The sequence below is a fragment of the Juglans regia genome, chromosome 14 (assembly GCF_001411555.2).
Source record: "Juglans regia cultivar Chandler chromosome 14, Walnut 2.0, whole genome shotgun sequence".
Classification (NCBI taxonomy): Eukaryota; Viridiplantae; Streptophyta; class Magnoliopsida; order Fagales; family Juglandaceae; genus Juglans; species Juglans regia.
This window is the reverse complement of record NC_049914.1, coordinates 1,158,331-1,182,727: the sequence shown is the minus strand read 5'-3', so window position 1 is coordinate 1,182,727 and position 24,397 is coordinate 1,158,331. Positions and strand designations below refer to the sequence as shown.

General features: G+C 37.2%; 2 protein-coding genes across 3 annotated transcripts; one reads left to right on the top strand and one right to left on the bottom strand.

Annotated features, from left to right (window-relative positions):
• The first annotated feature begins 2,818 nt into the window (after nt 1-2,818).
• Nucleotides 2,819-15,514, top strand: LOC109012339 (PH, RCC1 and FYVE domains-containing protein 1-like). 2 transcript variants are annotated; one of them, XM_035685549.1, is made up of 9 exons: nt 2,819-3,416; nt 5,593-5,679; nt 7,087-7,176; nt 8,054-8,134; nt 8,301-8,495; nt 8,645-10,783; nt 12,142-12,288; nt 13,673-14,055; nt 15,030-15,514. In XM_035685549.1, exons 1-9 carry the CDS (start codon nt 3,366-3,368, stop codon nt 15,157-15,159), a joined length of 3,303 nt encoding a protein of 1,100 aa, XP_035541442.1. In that variant the 5' UTR covers nt 2,819-3,365; the 3' UTR covers nt 15,160-15,514. The 2 variants fall into 2 exon arrangements, with proteins under 2 accessions (XP_035541442.1, XP_035541443.1); XM_035685550.1 differs by lacking the exons at nt 2,819-3,416; nt 5,593-5,679 and adding an exon at nt 7,744-7,873 and having other exon boundaries at nt 7,091-7,176.
• A 1,149-nt stretch (nt 15,515-16,663) lies between these two features.
• On the bottom strand, nt 16,664-22,763 carry LOC109012324 (F-box protein At3g54460). The gene is made up of 8 exons (XM_018993896.2): nt 22,151-22,763; nt 18,879-21,485; nt 18,562-18,775; nt 18,215-18,475; nt 18,066-18,125; nt 17,854-17,984; nt 17,100-17,214; nt 16,664-16,968 (listed from the first exon to the last, which is right to left on the bottom strand). Exons 1-8 carry the CDS (start codon nt 22,633-22,635, stop codon nt 16,822-16,824), a joined length of 4,020 nt encoding a protein of 1,339 aa, XP_018849441.2. The 5' UTR covers nt 22,636-22,763; the 3' UTR covers nt 16,664-16,821.
• Between the last annotated feature and the right edge of the window lie 1,634 nt (nt 22,764-24,397).

The following is a 24,397-nucleotide window of genomic DNA, read 5'->3' as shown; positions in this document are numbered from 1 at the left end:
ATTTTTATTAAATTTGACTAACAAGATATTTAAAATAACCTCGTATTGAATTGGACATGTTTATATAAATTTAGACATTAAATACAATAACTCACCAAATAAAGCGGGTGTACAGTAATTTAGCAAAATATTATAATATTAATTTCTCACTCCTCCCACCAAATATGTAAGTATTTTTTATAATTAAGAAATTTGATTCGATTTATTATTATTAAATATAAAATATGATAAAAATAAATTAATTAGTTATTATTAATTTAATATTTAATAAATGTGATAAATGTTAATATTAATTTAATTAGAATATAATTATTATTAACACTTAATTAGTAGAACTACAAAATATGATAAAAATAAACTAAATAAACAAATTATTAAATTAATGATATTTTTTTTATTATATAGAGAATAAATAGATAATCTAATGTGTGGATTGAATTTGAATAGAATAGTCAAATACAAACTCGTGTGATATTTACTAAAATTTGAATTTACATTACGCCAATTCAATTAGAATGCTCTTCCCTTATTTTTACAATCAATCTATAAAAAATAAAATAAAAAATTCAATTTTTTTAAATCTTAAAATAAAAAATATATTATAATAATATTTTATTTAATTTTTAATTTTTATTTTAACTCATCTCATCTCATTTACGAAAACAAATAGGGAGGTTTCAACATTATGTTGCAATTTCTCAACAAGTAGGGGTGAAAACTGATGTCGTCGGCACGGTTTTTGGGCAAAATAGACATTGACGTCTGAAAAAATGGGGGAGGCATTCGGTTGATGCGGAGGAGAACACCGATCGAGGCAGTTCTCAGTCGGCGTTAGTTCTTTGGCAGTTTTACTAAGAGAATAATGAGAGAGAGAGAGAGAGAGAGAGAGAGTTGTAGAGATGAGATTCGGGAAAAAGAAGCTGGGGAAGAAGAAGACTCGTCTCGAAACGACGCCGTTTCACTTAAGTTTAAGTGGAATGACGTCGTTTTAGACTTATTTATTTTTTCTTATGTCTTTAATAAAATGACGCTATTTGGTTTAATGTAAAATTACGTTGTTTCCATTATTTGTTGTAATGCTTATTAACTAAAACGATACCGTTTCACTTAAACTTAAGTGGAACGGTGTCGTTTCGATAAGTGTATATTAAAAAAAATAAAGGTTTTATTATATTGGTCAGTTCAAAGGTCCAATCCAGCTTCAAATCGGGATCAAACCGCTAAATGTCAGTTTCTTTAAATTTTCACCGCATGTCGACCGATTCTCCATCGGTTCTAACCAATTCCTAACACGGCCAATTGATTCGCATCGGTGGCGGCCAGTGGCTTCGATTTCTATTCAGCCCTATCTGCAAGTATTGGGAACAAGGAAAGTACATAAAAGAAAAGAAAAGGAGCAGTAGGGCAGGCAGTATTTCTTTTTCCTTTTTGCTTTTCTACTATTGAGCAGTGGTTTTAACTTTTGGGCTACAGAGAGAAAATCCTCTCTTGTTTTTACATTTGTATTTGCAGAATTTGATCCCAAGTTCCTATACCAGTTAATCTAGTTATTAACATTGTTTGTAACCAAATATTAAAGGAAGATGTTAATTAGCACTAGATGTCTGTTGACTTCCAAACAAGGTGTCATGGGGAGCACCGTTCGGATTAACCAATGTATTCCAACCCACAGTGGCAGAGTCTCTTAATTCCTTCATTATTTTAGTCTATTATTTCCAGTCAACCCTGTTTTTCTTTTTCTTCGTTTTTGAGCCTTCGTGTAAACCATGTCAAGAGTGAAAGACCTGCAAAATGATTATTTAAAAAAATAAAGAGATAACAAATGAAAGGTTGGCTGATTCCCCCCAAGTGTTATGCTCCCATTTTGTGCAGTTGAATTTCATGTAAGGCTCACTTTTTGGCATATAGCCAATGAAGATGAGTGGTTCTCCATGGTTTAGATTCTAGAATTTTGACAAGAGCTTGTGAAATTACATTTTATATTATCATATCTGGTCAGTATTATTAATAGTGGTTTGAATGGTTGAGAAATCTCAATGAGGTGGGAAGAAAGGATCATATATCAACATTAACAAGAGTAATGCTAGATTTTAGGATGTACTGGTTCTTGTATTCTCTTTAAAAAAAATTATTTTATTTTTTACATGAGTCTCAGACTTTTTTTATATTTTTTAAATGAAAAATTATTCTCATCAATACTATTCACCATCACACACTCCACACCTTATAAAAAATACCTCAATAACTTATGAAAAACAACCCATATTTTATAAAAAAAATTATAAATATAAAGTACGAGAATAAATAATAATTAATACATAACATTTATCTTTTCAAATAAAATACGAGAAATTTATATACTCTAAAACTCAATATAAATAATTTCCCATAGTAAGAAATGGCTTGATCCCATCATTTTTAACCATCCATACATGTGTATTTTAACTTGTAATATTTGAGGAGTTGAGAGGTGAATTTAAAAGTCTAACTTACCCCCAAATAATTTTTCAAAAGACAATATAGTCACATTAAATAAAAAAGAAAAATAAAAAACTATAACCTTGTTTTAAATATTAATGAAGTGGTTTTCTTATTTATTTATTTATTTTTTAAATCGTTGAAATAGATAAAATTAAATAGTAGTTTAGAGGTTATGTTTGTAAAAGAAATATGGGTATCGTAGGCCCCACCTCAATTCATACCGACGTGGCAACCTGTCAATGGCACGTTGACCAGAGAACAGAGTGGTCAATGGCTTTACTGCTGTGCGAACCAAAGGTCCTAAAATCCAATCCAAAATGCCCTATTATTTCGCTCTAAAGCTGCTGGTAATTTCTCTACGGCTTTCTTTCCACCTATCCATCAATCGCTTTCGTCAACACTCCCTCACTCACTGATTTTTCCCTCTCTCCCTCGCACTTTCTCGCATTTTTCCCGTTTTAATTTTCTTTTTCTCTGCCATAGACACAAGAAAGGAAAAATAAAAAGTAATTCCTCGAACCAAACGGCCTGAAGAATCTTTGAAATTCTCAAAACCTCCTTTTGTTTTTGTCACATTCTCTCGTCGCTTCCAAAAACTTAGCCTTCTTCACCGCCATTGCTCATAGTTTTCTTCGAAGTGGAGTCTTTTTGCGGAGTTCCTCTTCCATTTTCCACTGAGAGTTAGCTCAAATCCGAGCTCAAACTTTAACCGAATTGAATTTCGAGGAGATGTGAATACAGGTGTCGAATTGCGGTGATTTTTTGTGTTCTTGGTTGGAGGCAACGTGTGGAGGAGTTAGTGTACGGACAATCTGGTGCATTGGGAGTGATGTAGGGTAGGGTTTCGTTAGCGAAACTCGAAGCTTGATGTCGCCCTAGAGAAGATGAGCGCTGACCAGTCTAAGCCGGGCCCGGTGGAGAGGGACATTGAGTTGGTAATCGTTTGTCAATTCAAGAAATTTATTCCTTCTTTTTTTTTTTTTTTTTGAAGAATTTTTTTCGGTGCGTTAGGGTTGAGGCTTTCGTTTATGAATGGTTGAGAACGTTTCTGGTTTATCGAAACCGGAAATGTTGGTAATTTTTGTGCACCATTGTCTGTTCTGCTTGTATGAGGTGGCAAAATTTCACCATGTTATTTTTTTCTTTCTTAATTTAAATGAGGATTTGTAGCAATTGTTAGCAAGATTGGATTAGTATAGGGAAGATTGTATGCTTTTTTTCCCATGTTCTCTACTCTTAACTTGCCATAAGGAATTGCGAAATTTTGGTGTACTTGTGATCTTGTGTTGCTTGATGAATTTTGCATGGCTAGTGACTTTTTGCTTTGACATACGTCTAGAAAATAGTACGTCTGAATTACACTAAATTCCATTCACAGTGGGTTTGAATTTTTTTTTATTTTTTATTTTTATAAGTAATTAAAAACTCATTAAGAGCGCAACACAGGGTGTATGCACAGTGGGCTTGAGCTATGAATTATGAGGAGTCAAGAAATTGGACTACATCATATATAATACAACTAAGATATTCAAAATCAGAATTAAGAGGACATCGATTAGTATACACTAACATGTGACATTATACGATATGTAATCACCAACACTCCTTACCCAGTCCGTCAGCTACACATAAAAAAAAAAGTTAATCAACATTATCAAAGAACAACTCGCTGCTTTTGTCCATTTTCGAATAGGTCCCTTGGTTTTCAATTTTATTCATTAACTTGTACTCTCTTTCGTTTCTAATCAGATCCATTTAAAAAAGACAGTGCCTACGGTGCCACTGGTGCCTTTCCTCCCGATGTTACTGGTGCTGGTGGCTTCACTACAGCACTGATCCAGACTGTCAGAACTTGTTTTTTTCTTTTTTACTTATAAGTTTTTCCTTAATTGGGGCATAATTGAAATTTCTAAGGTTTTTGTTAGAAAAACTGATGATTGGGTAGAAAGGATTTGATTGAAAACAGGGGAAAACGTAAGCAGCTGGGTGATGGCTATGTTTGGCTAGTAAATAAATTCTCAGTTTGCCATAAAGTATTTCTACTTTCAATTCAAACACGTTTAAAACCCCAAAATGATATATCATCTCTCTCTCTCTCTCTCTAAAATGAACTACCCATATAATCATTAGTATATTTTTAGTGGACCCCCCCTCCTAACTAGGTGTAAACTCTTGTATACCTCCTGTTTATTTGGGCTATGCGTATTCTTATTAATATAGTATGTTATTTATCTAAAAAATATTTTTAGTGGACCCCTTCACTTTCACGAAATCCGATAAAACAAATCTCAATTATTTTCCACACATATATTTCAGTGGACTCCACTTTGTAAAACATGAACAAAAACACATTTAAATTTTTTTTCTTAAAAACTGAAATTTTTTTCTTATCCAAACATGCCAATAAAATCAGAAACCAAGGGAAGTGTTTGAGAGACGGCCAAAGCACTAGGAAGTTTCCAGCTAATGAGTTTCATAGATCTTTGGCTTATGTCAATGAGGCCTTAATTTCCACTTATGAGTAGATTTAAATGGTCTCAGCTTCCATGATTTTCTTGTAACAGTTTCTAGTTCTTAAATCGGTGTACTCACATGTATACTTCCGGTGTACCTGGGCTATGCCTATCTTTATATCAATGAAATTTCTTCTTACTTATCAAAAGAAAATTCCACTTATGAGTGTGTGTGAGGGACGTCTCACAGAAACTTGAGGAGAAACATTTGTTTGACAATGCACAAAAAAGTGGATGGCATCATGTGCCTCCTCACAACGATTTCAGCTACCTCTGGCTTGGTAAGAACTTCTTTGGCCACAACATCTAGTTTGCAAAGCATTTAAGAAAAAAATTTCTGTGAAGAGCTGGGAAGGTAAAATCCTCCTATGCAAATCATATATTCATCAATTAACTTTAGTTCTCTGTTGAGTCAATCTGTGATGATTGTATGGCTTCATTTTTTTTAATATTTTGTACTTTGTAACTATGTCGCAAACAAATCTATTTTATGATACAGTTATATGGTATTAAATATTTGCTCTTCTCCCTTTTAAGATTAGTTGGTAACTCTATTAGTTTGTTTTGATTTGGGTTTATGGCTTGTTCTTTATCACAGGCCATTACTGCTCTTAAGAAAGGTGCGCAGTTGCTCAAGTATGGAAGGAGAGGGAAGCCCAAGTTTTGTCCCTTCAAACTGGCTAATGTAAGGCTTAATGTATCTATAAATTTATATTTATCAAGAAAAAAGAAAAAGAAATTGAATCTTGGATATTTTAAGACAACATAAAGATAATGGCTACTCCTGTTATTTTGGTCACAAAAACCATGAACAATCGACGGTAATGCTTAACATTTACCAAGAGTGAAATTACTGGAATGGGAAAAAATCATCCCAACAGCCACTAACTCTATTGCTTCTCATAAGAAAAACTTGCATGCATGCATTCATGTGCATGGGTATATGCATACGATAAGAGCATTTGCAAGCGATTTACAATGGCTGTGAGGCTGATGGGGAAAGTTTGCCATTTTTAATATCCAAGAGAGAAAACCTTTCAACAGATGAATATATTGCGCTCCAGACAAAAAGCCATGTATGCAATTAGTCATCTGGGAAGCATCCAAGCAATGTTGGCCAAACATCCATCCCCACAAAATGTCATCGTAATCTGGGTGCTAACATAGGTGCCAAGTTGCAAGAGCTGTGCCCCTTTGTTTTGAAAAATCCTAGAAGATCTGTTTATCTCGAAGGAGCAAGGTTTGCAAATTAAGTCACAAAGATTAACCTTGTGTCATGGGCACGCTCTAAGCCCTGGGTTCAGGACTATCTGACATAGCTTACCTAAAGCACTTTCCATTCAGTTGCCTGCTTCCACCATGACCTTAATGCTATGTTTTGCAGTTTTATTATATTTATACAAAAATGGAAAATGATTTGTACAATCCTAGATTGTGCAAGTCCCACGTAGTCCATTTGAAAAAAAAAGGGGCACACCTGGGACCTACATGAAAAACCTTACTTTCTCATGGTGGACTCCACTTTTTTTAAAGGGATTGCACAAGGCTTACACACAGTTGAATTGTATATAGCATTACATTTTTTTTTTTTTTTTTACAGTTTAGTCTCTCTAGAGTGTAGAATTTGCCTGCCTTATGGGTCCCTGAGTTTGCCCCTTCTGCTTGTTATATAAAATAAGTTGACACTATTAGGCTTATTCTTGTGTGTGAGAGAGAGACTCTTGTCCTAAATTTTATTGTCATCATCTTTGTTTTGCCTCATGCATATATACCTGTAAAATAAATCCTTTATTTATTTATTTATTTTATAATATACTGGTTAAATAAATCAAGGATAAAATGCGTGTTATAATGTTATTATTTGCGGTTGCATACTTGTCATTATGTCTAGCAGTCATGATGTTGGATTGATTCTGTTTCTGAAGTGTCCTCTCCTAGACTATTTTTTAATTGCTTCACAATGTCTGGTATTTTTCATGTTATAATCTGTTCCAAAGACAGTTGCTTCTGACGTTGTAGACTAGTGAATCATTTGGTAGGATTTTATACTTAAGTGATATATACGGTCTGTATTTGGTTCTGTTTTTTTCAGGATGAATCTACCCTGATCTGGTTTTCTGGAAAAGAGGAGAAACACCTTAAACTAAATCATGTGTCCAGAATTATTCCCGGTCAGCGTACTGTAAGTTTGTCCATGATCTGTTATACTTCACCTCTTTCATCCTGCATACTGCTATAGATTTGAAGAAAAATTCAATACCATATGGAAACTTTGCGGGTGTTAGATTTGTATTACAGATTCAATTATTAGATTTAGGATTGGGCAGATTGGTAGCGCGAGGGTAAATAAAATTTTCAAATGATTTGTCTTTGATGTTGTCAATACCTTTTCATTTAACTCTTGCACTGTGGAACACCCAGATATCTGAAGTTGCAATGACTGATCTTAACTGACTCATGGAAACAAGGCAACGTTTTACCATTCTGTACATACCACTTTTTGTTTTCATATTTACCCAGTCTACTTCATGATATGTTAGTTTTTATACTTTATAAGTTTATACCCATTTTATTTCTTGTGCGTGTGTGTATATGTGTGCTTGGATCAACCACTGGAAGCTTTTAGTTTAGGAAGGCTGTGTCTCCAGTTTGTAGAAGCACGGTGGTTTCTGTATATGTTAATACTTGATGGATACTTTTGTCCTGGCATAATTCTTTACATGATTACCTATGCTGCTATGCATATCAGAACTACCAATTAAAAGTAAGTGTTAGGAGGCATTATGTATGTCTTGAACAAGGGAAGGATAGCATAGCATTAGCTTCAATTGAACAAGCTCTGTGACATGCATCCTCAACTTGCATGGATCTTATATAAGGTATGACATGGATGATTTCACTTTTGAAAAAAACTTGAATGATTTAATGCTATCAAAAGAGAAACTAATCATTAGTCCTTGTGAAATGCATGCTTTTTGGTTGTTTACTTATATAATGCAATTTTCATCTATTTTGGGACTGTGAGACTTCCTGATTGTTCTTGGTCTCATTCACTGCAGCCTATATTTCAGAGGTACCCTCGGCCTGAGAAGGAATACCAATCATTTTCTCTTATATATGATGATAGGTCTTTAGATTTGGTGAGCATTTCCTCGTGTCCACTCCTTTTCCTTTCAACTGAACTTTTTCTGTATGAGTTTCAGAGAGCTCTCCGTCATGCCTGTCCAATGTACTAAACATCAAATTAGAAAAAATCAGTTTGTTTGGTGGAAATATTTTTTGCTCTATTGATTCTCTTTGTTTCAGATATGCAAGGATAAAGATGAAGCTGAAATCTGGTTTACTGGTCTAAAAGCACTAATATCCCGTGGTCGCCACCGAACAGGGCGATCTGAGTCAAAAGGAGATGGAGTTCCATCTGAAGCAACTAGTCCTAGAGCACACACCCGAAGAAGTTCTCCTTTGAGCTCTCCATTTGGCAGTGGTGGCAGCTCACAAAAGGTGTTCTATTTTGTTTGCACAATTTTCCTTTTTTTTTTTTTTTTTTCTTACATTTATTAAAATATTTTTTTCCCTACATATATTTATTCATTAGCTGTAATTTGCTATTGTATTTAGTATATTGAGTAGTTGTCTTCTTGCTGATTCAGGATGGCGCCGATCCCCTTCATCTGCATACTCTGCATGAAAGCCCTCCAAAAATTGGTCTAGAGAAGGCATTATCAGATGTGATATTATGTGCTGTGCCTCCTGAGGCTTTCTTTCCCTCAGATTCTGCTTGTGGCTCAGTCCATTCTTTGTCATCAGGAACCTCCGATGGAATAACTGGGCGCAGAAATGCTACAAATATGGATGCTTTCAGAGTTAGTTTGTCCAGTGCTGTTAGCTCATCAAGTCAAGTCTCTGGTAACAATGATGGTGATGCTTTAGGGGATGTCTTTATTTGGGGGGAAGGCACTGGTGATGGCATTCTGGGTGGAGGAATAAATAGAGATGGATGTTCTTCTGGTGCGAAGATTGATTCTTTAGTTCCTAGACCCATGGAATCTGCAGTGTTACTTGATGTTCAGAACTTAGCTTGTGGTCGTCGACATGCTGCTCTTGTAACCAAGCAAGGAGAGGTTTTCACTTGGGGGGAGGAATTGAGAGGCAGACTTGGACATGGTGTTGACTCTGATGTTTCTCATCCAAAGCTTGTAGATGGTCTTAGAAATATCAATATTGAACTTGTGGCATGTGGGGAGTACCATTCTTGTGCTGTTACTCTTTCTGGTGAAATGTACACTTGGGGTAATAGTTCTTACAATTCTGGGCTCCTTGGACATGGAAATGAATCCTATCAGTGGGTTCCTAAAAAATTAAATGGACCTTTGGAGGGAATACATGTTTCATCAGTTTCCTGTGGACTGTGGCACACAGCTGTTGTAACTTCTGCAGGGCAATTGTTTACTTTTGGTGATGGGACTTTTGGTGTTTTAGGACATGGTGACCGTAGATGTGTGGCAATACCAAGGGAAGTTGAGTCCCTTAAAGGCCTCCGGACTGTGCGGGTAGCTTGTGGTGTTTGGCACACTGCAGCAGTTGTTGAAGTCATGGTTGGCTCTTTGACTTCCAGCAATTGCTCATCAGGAAAGCTTTTTACATGGGGAGACGGAGATAAATTCCGTCTTGGGCATGGTGATAAGGAAGCAAAACTGGTGCCAACTTGCGTTGCCGCTCTTGTTGAACCTAACTTTTGCCAAGTTGCCTGCGGAGACAGCCTGACTGTGGCACTAACAACTACAGGCCATGTCTTCACCATGGGAAGCCCTGTTTATGGTCAACTAGGAGATCCCCAAGCGGATGGGAAGCTCCCCAGAAAGGTTGAGGGAAAGCTTATGAAGAATTTTGTTGAAGAAATAGCTTGTGGTGCTTATCATGTTGCAGTTTTAACTTCAAGAACTGAAGTTTACACTTGGGGAAAGGGTGCCAATGGTCGTTTGGGTCATGGGGATACCGATGATCGAATGTCCCCATTTTTAGTTGAAGCTTTAAAAGATAAACAAGTCAAAACAATTGCTTGTGGCACAAATTTCACCACAGCCATCTGTCTGCATAAATGGGTCTCAGGTATTGATCAATCATTGTGTTCTGGCTGCCGCCTTCCATTTAATTTCAAAAGAAAACGACACAATTGTTATAATTGTGGACTTGTTTTCTGCCACTCATGCACTAGTAAAAAGTCTCTCAAGGCTTCCATGGCACCAAACCCAAACAAACCTTACCGTGTCTGTGATAATTGCTTTGGAAAACTTTGGAAAGCCACTGAAGCTGACTCTTCGTCTCATCCTGCTCTTAGTAGAAGGGGAAGTGTGAATCAGGGGCAAAATGAACTTATTGACAAGAATGAAAAGTTGGATTCAAGATCGTATGTCCACCCTGGAAGAGTTTCTTCCTTAGAATCATCTAGAGAAGAAAGTGGTGGATCTTCTAAAAGAAACAAGAAACTAGATGTTAACATTAGTCGTGTTTCACCCCTTCCCAATGGGGTTTCTCAGTGGGATGCGCTCAGTGACTCTAAATCTCTCAATCCAGTGTTTGGGTCATCCAAAAAGTTCTTCTCAGCTTCTCTTCCTGGATCAAGAATTGTTTCTCGAGCAACATCTCCAAAGTCAAGGCGATCCAGTCCCCCTCGTGCCACTACACCAATTCCAACTTTATCAGGGCTTAGTTCACCAAAGTTTGTTGTGGGTGATGCTAAAAGGATGAATGATAATCTGAATGAAGAGGTTCTAAAATTAAGAGTCCAGGTATATTATTTGTGTTTTTCAATTTAATTGTTTTATGTGTATACATTTTCTTGTTCATTTCATGCATATCCTTGCTCCCTTATTTTTACTGTACTTCTTTTCACAGAATATGACATTGTCCCTTGGAGGAATAGGGACATGTACATTGTATGTCCTACCTGCATTAATGCATGCATAGACATGCAATCTCTTTTCTTCTTTGCCTGGAATCTTGGAAAGTTGTAATTTTAGTAATATCATCATGACAATTCTATGTTAAGCTGGAATAAAAATGATTTCGAGTTCCACAGTTGTCATTTTAAATCTCTTTCCAATTTTGGTATTATTCTTTCCCCTTTCATGTGTTTTTACCTATAAATTAGGGCTGTACAGAAACCGACAGCACCGGCCGCCACCGACGCGAACCGACTGGCCGCGTCAGGAACCGGCCGGAACCGGCGGAGAACCGGTCGGCGTGCGGTGGAAATTTCAAGAAACCGATGTTCAGCGGTTCGGTCTCGGTTTGAAGCTGGACCGGACCGCTGAACTGACCGATATAATAAAATCCTTTTTTTTTTTTAATATACCCTTATCAAAACGGCGTCGTTCCACTTAAGTTTAAGTTGAACGGCGCCGTTTTAGTTAATAAGTACTGCAACTGATACTGGAAACGACGCCGTTTGGCATTAAACCAAACGTCGTCGTTTTATTAAGGACGTAAGAAAAAAATAATAAGTCTGAAACGACGCCGTTCCACTTAAACTTAAGTGAAACGGCGTCGTTTCGTTAAGAGTATTCTTCTTCTTCCCCGATCTTCTTCTTCCCGAACTCTCCTCTGTAGCCCTCTCTCTCTCTCTCTTCTGTAACTCTCTCTCTCTCTCCTATGCATCTCTCCCTCTCTCATTCTCTCTCATAATTATCTCACTAGAACCGTCAAAGAACCGACGCCGACCGAGAACCGGCAGAGAATTGCCTCGATCGGTGTCCTCCTTGCCATCGACCGGTTACGGTCGGCACCTCATCCATTTTTCCAGACGTCGGTCGGCGTCGGTTTTGCCCAAAAACCGCGCCGACGACGTCGGTTTTCCCCCCTACTATAAATCATGGTAGTTGGTAAAAAGCTACTCGTGCATTTGTATGTGTCAAAACTGACATGGCAAATAGTGTTACAGGAAAATTGATTGGATCTTTTGCCATTATGTATTCAAGTAGCATACAAGATTGCATCGATAGAAGGGCTTTATGGGCTTCTTGTTTCTTATGTATAGAAAGGTGTAAATCTTTTGTGATTTTGAGCTTGTGCATTGTCATATTTGAGAAAGGTTTCTGCATGGGAGCGAAACTTTTGTGCATTATGACTGATTGACGTCATGATTTAGGTTGATGATCTTACCCGCAAGGCAAAAATTCAAGAAATTGAGCTGGAGAGAACAACCAAACAGCTGAAGGAGGCCATTTCTATAGCAGGGGAAGAGGCTGCAAAATCAAAAGCTGCAAAGGAAGTAATTAAGGCACTTACTGCACAGGTGAGTTAAATGGTCATCTCTAAATTCTTTAGCCAGAAATAAAGATTTTTTAACTATTGTAGATAATGTTTTTTGAACAATTAGAAGGAAATCTAGGCTTTTATTTAATGGGAGAAGCTGACATGAGTAAAGTGTGGTTAGTTTAGTAAATTGAGAAAGTAGGATCAGCGGACTGTTTATTATTTTATGGATTACAATAGTGAGGGCTTAAAGTCTTTAATACTGATATCCTTTCTGATCCGTTCCCTATGTACATAATCCATTCTCCATGTGTGGGTAGTAACTTATGGCATGTAAATAGAAGGGAAACTTATAGGTGTGCTATTTTTCAATATAGGTATTGAAGGTTGCTGAGGGATTGATAGACTTCTTATTAGGTATTGAAGTAGATCTTGTAACAGAAGGCCCCGATTTAAAAGCTTGTTAGATTTCCTGTTAAGTATAATATCATATACATCTTGGGTGAATGCATCAATGATACTTGAGGATAGCAAATTCCATTAGGTGTTAAACTCCTGTCCATGATCCAATTGATATTTTGCTACATGTCATGGTTAACAATTTGTTATGAATGGTCCCGTGTACTTGGGCTATGCCTGGTTCTCATCAATGGAGTTCTTATATACTGGTAAAAAAAAAAAACAACTTGTTATGAAGGAATTAGGGTTGTAGGTGACCTAAGCTGAGCCAAGCTTCAGGCTGTATTTACACAATAAGATGGAGGATATATGGAGCTTGAGGTCCACTTGACTGAAGTCGAACATTGAAATATTAGCTTGGGCTCGAGTCAAGCTTCTGAAGATGAATATGAGCTTGAGTTTGAGTTGATGTAAGCTTGCCAAGAAATGAGTGGCCTGGCAAGCCTCAGAAGCATGATCTAGGCTCTTAAGACGGCACCTTTAGGCCTGCTTTCTTTTCAATCCCACTGCCCATCTCAAGCTTGTAATGTCTTTATCAATAAGGGCACTGGAAGAAAAACAGAACCACTTATTAAGTGCATTAAATGAGGGACAAGAAGGCTTTGTTTATAGCCAATGGATGCTGTAACCTGCCTTTTCTTCTCTGTGGGAAAAATCATGCCTCAAATGTTAAAATGGAGGGGGGAAGATACTAATTGCCTTTTTAATATGAGCACAAAGTTATCAGTAAGAAAAGTAGATGATAAATCCCACACACAGGATGATAGTTGGGCAGATTTGAAGCTGTACAATAATCACTTACTGCATGATTTACAACAACACTGCTTTGATGTTGACTTTTTAAGCTTGAAATTTCTGTTGTTTGTACTGTTTTCTTATGGACAGAATAGTTGTCACTTCTAATATGTAAATTGCATACATCATAACACATCTGAATTCATGCCTTGTTCTTTCATGTATGATAGTTGAAGGAAATGGCTGAGAGGTTACCTGTTGGAGCTGCAAGAAACAGCACTTCACCTTCCTTTGGTCCTTATAACCCCTCTCTTACTCAGGATGTTTCTACTGCACCCATTGATGTGCTAGATAGTAACATGACCTGCCATGAACTAGATTCAAAGGGATCAAACAGGTTGGTGATTTCTAATGGGTCATCCACAATTGGTAACAACACTTTGAGTCACACTGAAATGGTGCATCAAGAAACAACTGCAAGGAGTAAGACTAGAGCAGCAAAATCTGAACCCCCCCATGGGGATGAATGGGTTGAGCAAGATGAGCCAGGCGTTTATATCACTCTTATTTCCTTACCTGGAGGTGCTAAAGATCTTAAACGTGTCCGCTTCAGGTATGTCATAGTTGAATTTGACCTAGTATCTCTTCGCCTTAGATGTTCCATGTAGTCAAAGCTGGACAAACACTTTTTCCAGTCTGGATTTTGGTTCAATCCCTTAGCATTCACATCATTGTTTTCCATTTCTGATAGTGAGTAAAATTTATAGTAAGGCCCCAGAAGGGCCACAATTCTAGTACATAAGAATAAAAGAGGAACACAAAAAGAAAAGATAAGATGAGTAACTCCACTTGATGCCACATCCACTTGCAAAGCGGTCTCAAAGCCAGAAGCTGTGACTTGACAATGACTCGACACCTCTTAATTAAGGCCTGAACTTTTCTCTCACTTGATGGGCCATATTGATAAATAGGGAGCATCAGTGTATATCAAAGAACCCCATGACTATCTAGGGCATTCTTCACACAATTTAATAGCAAGTAATAAGCAACGAAACCTCCCTGTGTATAAAGCAATAAAGAAGGTGGTCTGAGGTTACTAAGTGGAAGACACCTTTGAATGCCAGATGACCTGGTTACTCAACTCAGGTATATGGAGGCCACATTCATCCCCAAAATTTGAAAATTAGATAAAGAGAAGCTTCAAATTTGGTTGGAGGCATCGATTTGAGACTAAACATGTAGCTTGGGAATGTTGTAATGACACAACTGGAGGGGCCTGAAACATTCTATGCTCTATAAGCACAATTTGAAGAGCCTGAAAGAAATCATTGAATGAGTTTGGACCATCAAGTTTTATGAAATTTCTGCGGCATTTTGTCAAGTTTTTCTGATTCAAAGAATAAGAGTTAAATAGAATTGCTAATGGACAATTTTAGATTTTTCGTAAGAATATTAATTCGAGTGGTCCACTGTATGTTGGGGCCTGCTCTTATAAGCCAAGTTTCTCATTATCATGGGCAGAAGATTTCTCAGTTATAAGTAATGAATGCTGATTGACTTTTGGTGCCTTGGTTCCTCTAATTGCAGTCGTAAGCGGTTTAGTGAGAAAGAAGCAGAACAATGGTGGGCATTAAACAGGGCTAGAGTATATCAGCAGTACAACATTCCCATGGTTGACAAGTCTGGCATTGGCATGGGAAGGGAAGGGAAGGTTTAGCTCATTGACCAGCCAGATTCAAAAGATGTAAATGAGTTGGAAATTTCCATATTCCAAACTTCCAAATTTGAAGTTTGTTGTTTCAGATTCAGCTTTTAAGCTCTTCGAAAGAAAGGGCTGGATACACCCAATTTTGTTTTCACAGCGGGGAGGGTTGTATTATCTTTTCTTCCCTCAAATTCAACCCCTTTTCTTTTCTCCGGAAATGCATCCCCCGCCTTTTCTCTCTGTTTTTTCGAGGAAAGTTGTGAAGTTGTTAGGCATGTGTAAATTCTTTGTAAGTAGGTTACTCGTGTTATATTCAAAACTATCATGTAAATTGGCGATGTTAATGCATCTTTCATATTTCTTTCTATCTCCAATTCTTCAGTAGAATTTCCAAGTCGGGGAAATATTTAGAATCGAATAGGTTACAGGTATGCTACCTGACCTGAGATGGAAGACTCATAACCCAGTAAATGGAGAATGGTCCATGTAACAATTGTTACCTATTGGATCTGCATGCCCCGTTGTTATGGTTACTGTACTTGCACTCTCGATCAAGAGGCTTCGGTCCAATGCCAGCCATGGAGGTGGGTATGTAAAGCGTGGCGTTACTTGTTTCCCTTTTTAGTCTTTTCCCACATATGCTTTTTTCCGACTTTAGTCGACAAGGGACGGACAACGTGATAAGGCTGAACAAATGGAGTAAAAATCACACATTATTCATTGCACATTTTGTCAAACAAAATCCAATGCAAAACATTCCAAAAGGTAAAGACGAAACAGTATTATTCACTTTTTCAATTTTTTGACGAAGGACATGTGTAATTTTAATTAATTAAAAGACTTGGACATGTTGAATGGCCATCTGCTGTAGGTGTCAGTCGGTCGTTTGGAGTATCTTTCTTTGTTAGTGTCTTTGTTCTCTTTGTCCAGTTTACGTGCACAACTAGTTTCTGCGGACAGTTCGGTCAAATGATGATCTGAATTTAAAGCTGCAAGCAATATAAAATGGGAACAGTTTTCGTTGAGGGTGCCATGTGATAACAAATCGCAACATTTTTATTTTTTTTTTATCTTTGCAATACTTTGTGGCCATTCTGAAGGCATTACACGTTGTATCAAGGTTATTATGGCGACATTAACAACTCCAAGCTACTGAAGTTTGTCTACCACTTTTTTTTTTTTTTTCCTTTGAGAAGAGGACGAGACCACAGTTTTATTATCTATCATTCATTGTGATCACTGATGATTTACTGTTTGGCACTGTATGATGTCGTAGGTGGTATCTGTACCTCATGTGATGTTAATGGATGCACTCAGTTTCCAGGGACTCCTTGTCGGCAAGGAGCAACCAAGCATTAGAAGTCGGCCTTTGCTGTGTAGCAAGTAGCAACCACCATCCCATGTCATAAACGTTATAAACCAGTGAACCTCTTTTCTTTAGTTCACTTAAGGAAGACATCTTTTGAACAAACAGAGGTTTTAGAAACTAGAAAACACCTAAGATGAGAGAGACGAGTAACAAAATTATCATACTAGTTTAATCCACGAAATAACTGTATCTAGAAAGAATGACAGTGGCAGTATGTCCCTGGAATATTTCAAGCTATCACTGTACAAAATAAACAATAAATCACCATAATAACAATATATGGTGAAAGAATGATATGCAAACCTTTAGATCTTCAGGTTAGTGCGGACAAAACTAAGCTGAGAGAGATAATTGCTCTCAGCAAAATCATGCAATGTTCGACGAGCTCGTGGCCCTTCACAATCAGGTTTTCCATACTCTCCCTTCAAGAATTTTCTACAGCCATCAGCATCCTGAAGAAACATGAAGCAAACCATTTTATATAAACATGACTTATAAAACTACTGAAAAATAACATGACTTATAGAACCACCAAGGCACATTACTGATGATAAAACCAAGGCAGAGTCAAAGATAGGCATACCTGTAAGAACTCCACCATTTGCTCTTCAATTGTACCATGCATAGCTAAAGTTTCAACATGGATAGGACGAGTAGCACCCATCCTATGAGCACGGCTAATAACTTGTTCCTCCATACTAAAAAGGTTAAAGGTTAATATCAGTAAGATAAGTCAATGCCTTTGGAAAAGACAAATATTCATTGTACATGCATGAAGTAACAGTAGAATGTCATGATTGGCTGTCACAAAAGCAGAGAGGTGATGATTCAATCATAGGATGAGATGGTGGGGCCAGCAGCGGTGGTCTTTTGATTGCTGGAGCTAATAATGTTTCCATTGCATGTTTAAAGTTTAAATTTCTCATGGGTAGATTAAGTAGAAAATTCACCCTTATATTTGAAGTAATGAGAATCTTTTAAAATAATGCAAATCCAATACAAATTTAAGGGTCTGTTCTTTCGAAAAAATACATTGTTTATTCAACTAGCCAACAGAAATTTTAATAATTTATTCCTAATAATGAATTATTGACTACAATTCTTTCGTAAAAGAAAATTAACAGCCTTTAAAAAAGAAAACTAAAAAGTCCTTTCGAAAATATCAAAATATCTAGAAATGGATGACCATTTTGAAGTCTCAAAATTCTCTTTTTCATTTCTTTTTTCTTAAAAAAAAGGTCTAGAAACTCACTTTTTTTAAGCAATCATTTACAAAGGTGAGAAACTCAAAGTTAATAGGGAAAAAAAAAAAATTCCAAAAATGATACAAGCATTACCTTTTGTCCCAAATAGGTTCCATTAGGAACACATGCGTTACAAAGCTCAAATCAAGCCCCAGAGCAGCACTCCCATCCATTAAAAGTGCCATACAACTTGCATCATTCTGGAACGTGGCAAGTGCCTTCATCTGAATTAATCAAAGTAAACATTAAAACAAGAACATGGAACAACATCCGGACAAGATGGGGGGGAAAGAGAGAACACGTACCTTGTTGCTAGAATGCATTGGACTATACATACTGGCAAATTTAATACCTGCAAAAGTTAACTGTCCATAGAAATGGAATTCATCAAACTATCAATTGGATGAGGACAATCATATAAAGCTGTGCCAAGTCTATGGCATACAAAAACTACCTGCTGTTCGATGACATGAATATGCTCAAGAAATTGAGAAAAAATTAGAACTTTCTCCAGACTAATTTTCTGGGTATCTGTGCTCATTTTCCCATCAGTCATCTGAGAGGAAGAAAGTAGCTGGTCCATACACTTGGTGTTTTTTCCCTCAGCCGTGTAGTGAGAAACCTCTCTATTACCTTCCAGCAAAGCTTTCAAGCTCTGAACAAGATAAGCGACTTTACTGCTTGATGTTGATTGCCAATCAGGATCCCAGTTATCCTGTAAACATATATTGGTAAAACCTGTTATAAAAGAGATGTAGAATTTGGATATAATTCCAACTTCTCCCTATATCTAAGGCCTGCCTGTTTGTATGATGGTTGTAACTCGATAAGATCTTTGGGGACAGGCCATTTTGGGTTAGGATTTTCTGGTCGGGTAAGAACATCAGGAGTCTCCATCTCGTATGAATTACCACATCCTGGATAGGTACATTTTTCACTGTCCAAAGCAACACAATCAAGGCACAAAAGATGCCTACACGGTGTAATGACAGGCAAACGGCACCATTCCTTACATCTAACAAACAAAAAGTAATCCACACTTAGTGATAAAATGTAATCCAAAATTTCCAAAAACAAAAATTGAAAAGCCGTTTGAAGCCTCAAAACCCAAATATTACCTTACGCAGTTTCCACCATAGAGGAGATTGTATTTTATGTAAGCATAATCTTCTGAAGTAGAATCCAGACCCTTCTCAACTAAAACATCCATTGTTTCCTGAATATCTTGGCCAGCATCTGTCATTTTAATATGTCCAGCCACACAGCAAGATAGCCTGACATTCCTGACAGTTGCACTTCGAAACTTCCACTGCTTGGGATTCAGTAGACTCTCAACATGAGAAGGATCATTCCAATCAGCCATTAGTATATTGCGCCGCACTGTAACTACTAATTCATTGTAACTTCTTGCGTGCCCCTCAGTAAAATTGAGAAAAGTTACTTTCTTGATGCAGGGGGGAATATTTTGCAAATCCAACTTTCTTGCACTAATCATGCACTTACGAAGTAAATGCAACAAACGTGACCGCCCCTCCTCCATTCCTGCTTCAAATGGCCTAAGAATTCCAGCTTCCCATGACTTTTGATTCTGCCCAAATGTTTCCTCACGAAGGAACTTAAGCAATGGCTGAAGATGTGACAGTTGACTGTTGGGAGTGTTAGGAGTTGGAGTTCCCGTTAATATCCACCGATTTGAGGCCACCAACGAAACAGCCATTTGTAATTTGTTTGTCAAGTTCAGACTTGAGCCAAGGGTGTGTCCCTCATCTAGTATGACTCTAAACCAATGCACTTGCAGCAGTACGCTTTTCTTATGGGGGCCCCACTCTGCACTTAAACGATTAAAGGTAGTTATGACAATATCAAAATCCCATGCTAGCCAGTGTGCAGAAGGCTTCCTATTATCAGTCCAAACAAATACACGTAACTGACCAGGACTGACATGCTTTTCGATTTGGGTTTTCCAATGATCAACTAGATTTGATGGCACAACAATTAGGGTTGCTCTAGACAAATATAACCTGATGGAATCCAGTGGTTCACAGAGAGCAATCCTGAGAGCAGCCACATCAAAGGCCAAGTTGTCAAGATCTCGTGGATAATACCACCTACAAATACCCTTTTCTTCTCTCTTTATGAGACCAAATGCTCGAAATATTCTATGGAAGCCATGGATGTTTCCAACAGGCAGAAGACAAGTTCCCAAGTAAGGACTTCGTAAGCCAATTGATTCCATTTGTGAGAGTTTTTCCAAAGAAAGTTTAGCCAACCAATTTATGGCTTTCTTTGTTTCCGAATCAATCAATTGATAGTGCTCTCTAAGCACGCCGGTAAAGAACGAAACATTTTGTTCCTCGCCCCCAGAGGCTCCTTTGCTGTAGAATCCCGGTAAGTATCTTATCAAGCTGCAATTATCCCAAGACTCTTCAGGAACACTACAACACTGAAATAAAGGATCGGCATTCATACTACAAAACCATGCTGCACTAGCATCAGCTACCCTAGTTTCTCCAAGCTTCCGCCACTTGTAACATGCATCACATTGGACCCAGGTGTCATTATACTCGAGATGATTGGCAGCAGCCTTCGCAGGCCTCTTGCAACCCTTTGCTACACCATATAACCTACCATCTTGCTTTTTGTGAGAGCAATCTCCTGGAACAATAGAAGCATGCCTCCTTTTACTAGAATCATCTCCAAGCTTTCTTTCCCTTGAAAAACCAGTTGCTCCTTCATATGTAGAAAGAAGGTTTTTCTTGATGCAGCTCAAGTCCCTAGAGCATTGAACCACGGGCAATGTCCGTTCAGAGCATGCAGATATAGGTGTTTTTATTCCTTGACTAGGACTTGGATCGTCAAATCCTGCAAATTGGTCATCAAAAACCATTAACCTGGCTCTTTTAGGTGAAAAGTAGTTCCCGTCCTCCATGTTTTTTCGAACATTCTGATTTACATCCCTTCTGTCCAAAAATGTGTTGCCAAGAGTGACATTATCACCACAAAGTTCGTAATAACCACATTTCCTGTCGCCATTATGTGTACTCCAGATCACCTGTACCCCATCTGGTGGATCTGCCAACATTCCGTGTGTCTTCAGAATAAGTGAAAGAGCAGTTATAGTCTTACCTAAGCCAGGTTCATCGCAGAACATACCCCCACGGAAATCTTTGACAGTGGGAGCTATCCCAGTGACTATTTCACCAGAAACAATATTTACGTAAAAACTAAATCCATCTTCAGTTGAGAAAGTTGAGTACAAAGGATGTGGAAAAATTTCTGCATCGCGCTCACGCTGCAACATCCATTCAATTGCAGCCTGCTGATGAGAAAACAGTTTTAATTTCATACATGGCATGACTGATGCGGTCAGGGATCTTAGATGGCGACAGGTTGCTGCAACCCTATAAAGGTCCACTGGGCCAAGCATAGCTAGTATGTTAATCAAAATGTCATCCGATACCTCCCACATGCCAGATCTATGAGAGTCATCTACTGGCATCATTCTTGAAGGACCCGGCAGTAGCTTCTTCGTGACACTAGGTAAGCTCTTAAAAGTTTCATGAAGTTCAAACAGTCTTCTTTTTGAAGAATCAGTGACATTGTAATGAAGCTTGCATCCAAGAACATGACAATCAGAAAGACTCCAAATGCTCTTCTCAGCTTCATAAGCTTCTGTGCAATACTCTCCCCTAGCAAGCATCGACATTCTCTCCCCCCAGTCGCAGCTACAGAAAAATGTCATTGTACTGTGTCAGCCTCATGGATAAACAAAGAATTTGGAAGAGAGAACAGTCTATAATGCATCTACATGAGCCTATTTGTCTTATGAAGCCAAATGGACCTGGTAAGACTACGTTTGATGCAACAAAATAGACCAGTTTAATCATGGTTTGTAGAGTAATATTCGTTTCACTATATTAATTTACTTTGGTATTTTTATCTGCTTCACTGCTATAAATTTTCTCCTCCACTTAAAAAAAAAAAACTAGTTTACACGATTAAACGTAATAGAATGCAGAACCTCCAACCTCCCAAATAATCCAAATAACTTACCTTGAAAAAATAAGGACTTGATGACTAATGGTTCAAGCAATATGGTAAAAAAAGATAAGAAAATAACAGATAAATGCTCAATATTATATTTGACCACGAATGTTCTGTTACGTCCTAAGCAAATGCCTCTGAGGTTTCAAAACCTAATCTGCAATCTACCATATGAACAAACCTTACAACTTAGAGCAGTCACAGGTGGGAGACAAAAGCTTGGCATAAACACAACTTTCCAATAACTCTGCACTTAAAGTTCAATTTGACTTTCAAATCATAGCTAGCAAATTCGAAAATGCTACACACAAATTACAAAGTTTCAAGAATGGAAATAGCACCACACCTCAAGTGCCTAAACAGCGCACCGGCGGTAGCTCCGGACCTCGGAAACTGCCCCCCACTCCAAACCGCCATTGGCAGGGACACGTCGACCAGAACCACGGCCCTCGCCTCACCATTATCACCACCACGAGTCCCAACCCAAACCACGCGAGCATTGATCTTCACGCACTTGTGCGTAACCAGGGCGTGCAGCTGGTGCACCACGCTTATGCTCCCATGCACCTGCCCGATATTTCGCACCCTCCTCTTCCGCTTGCATTGCTCGGAATACGGAACGTCAGCGTTCGGGACCGGATTGGATATGGAATCGACCGGGTAGAGTACGATGCCATTATCGGAGCTGAAACCAACCTCAGAACCGTCTCGGAAAATTTCACAACGAGCGTTAAAATTCAGGGTCTCGGGTTGTGGAGGCGGAGGATTGACAGTAAGAACCGCGCACAAGTAACCGCAGAGCTTGTGACCAGGAAACGACTCGTCGTCCATAGGGAGCGGCGTCTGATCAAATTAGGGATTCCATTCCTCCAATACTAAAAAAAATGGGATTCGAAGCAACTTCAATCGGAAGTATTCGGGAGCGAGAAGACGAGTGAGTCAATGACGATGAGGTTTGTTTTGGATATGAAATATGAAATATGAAGATAAAAAGTAAAATCATATATATTTTTAAGCGGTGTGTAGAGTGTGAGGCTTACGTGTAACATAACTCATCTTTAAAATAATGTCTTTTAATGAAAAATTAATAAGAACTCAGTTCCGATTTCGATGTTATTGCATATGCGACGGTATTTAGTCCATATTGATGAGATAATTTTTTAATTTTTTATTTCCCACAGCAAAGTCTAAAGTTGGTATTGTAGCGTTCTTCGTATTGCCCAGAACCAGTGTGCGTGCTACTAGTTTTGGTATTATTTCTTCTTCAATCTGGAAATTTTTGTTAGAAATATTTTTAAAATAATTATTTATATATTATATTTATTAGTAATAATACTTTTTAAATAATTAATTATATATTAGATTTATTAGTAATAATACTTTGAGGTTAATTTTAGAAGTTGATAATTATTTTAAAAAGAGAGAAGTTATAAAAAGTTTATAAAGCTTATAATATTTAGGGTTTAAATGCATACTATAAGCCATAACCTGGCTTAGTGGTATTAAGTCTCTAGATTTACCTACGGGGCACAAGCACAAGCACAAGCGCTGCAATATATGAAAAAAATAAAATTCCCAAAACGCACCAGTTAGAACTCGAACTTGGGCAAGTTGGTTGGAGAGGGAGCAACGACGACTTAGGGCTGAGCACTAATAATATCGGAGTTAGAGTGCCCTACTTCCGACTCCGACTCCGATTTGTCGGAACGGAGTTGGATTTGAGTTTTTTCATTGGACTTTTTTTTTAGCCTATTTGAAATTATAACTAGACAATTTTAGGTTCTCGCTTATTAGATTGGGCTTACAGATTTCAGTTTTTTTTTAATATTTTTTAAAATTTCAATTTTATTAAAACATAACCAAAATTAAAAAATAAATAAATCATTGCACAAATTAATGTTATTATACATTCGTATTATATGTTATTATATATTAATGTTTATACATTAATATTACATGTTATTACACATTGATTATTATACATTACTAGCACATGTTATTATAATTTAGTTATTATACATTAGTTATTATATAATTAGTATTACATGTTATTATATATTAGTGTTTATACGTTAGTTGTTATTATACATTAGTTTTACATGATAGTAATAGTTAATAGTATGGTGTTTACATATACTAAACTATCATTAGTCAATTTATATTATAGTATAAGTATATTATTTTATTTGCTCATACTAGTTTATTATTGAATTTAACTAATTATATAAGTTATAATTATATAATATATACATATATGATTAATATATAAAAACACATATATTTTTATAAAATATGTACAATATTGAAGTCGGACAATCGGAGTCGGAGTCGGAGTGAAGTCGGTGCAAAGTCGAAGCTGGAGTCTGATTCTTGGATTTTTACTTAGCTGTAAGCAACGTGACCGTTGGATTGGATCCAACAATTATGTTACTTGGTAACATGCACAATAAATATGTATGTTCATATCAAATTTCAGAAAAAATGAAAAGTTACAACTTTTCACATAATTTGGTTATCTATAAATAGACTCATTGACTTACGAATTTAACAATCCCAAAAGCCAATTTCAAAATTCTCTCTTTCAAAAAGTTTT

Bases quoted from the DNA above. Each gene is read 5' to 3' on its own strand.
- LOC109012339 (XM_035685549.1), top strand. From the start codon at position 3,366: ATGAGCGCTGACCAGTCTAAGCCGGGCCCGGTGGAGAGGGACATTGAG. The intron at 5,680-7,086 runs GTAAGGCTTAAT...TGTTTTTTTCAG, and splicing joins GTCCCTTCAAACTGGCTAAT to GATGAATCTACCCTGATCTG. The intron at 14,056-15,029 runs GTATGTCATAGT...CTCTAATTGCAG, and splicing joins CTTAAACGTGTCCGCTTCAG to TCGTAAGCGGTTTAGTGAGA.
- LOC109012324 (XM_018993896.2), bottom strand. From the start codon at position 22,635: ATGGACGACGAGTCGTTTCCTGGTCACAAGCTCTGCGGTTACTTGTGC. The intron at 21,486-22,150 runs GTGTGGTGCTAT...ATTTTTCTGTAG, and splicing joins GCGCTGTTTAGGCACTTGAG to CTGCGACTGGGGGGAGAGAA. The intron at 18,126-18,214 runs GTAGTTTTTGTA...TTCTATGGACAG, and splicing joins TTCATGTCATCGAACAGCAG to TTAACTTTTGCAGGTATTAA.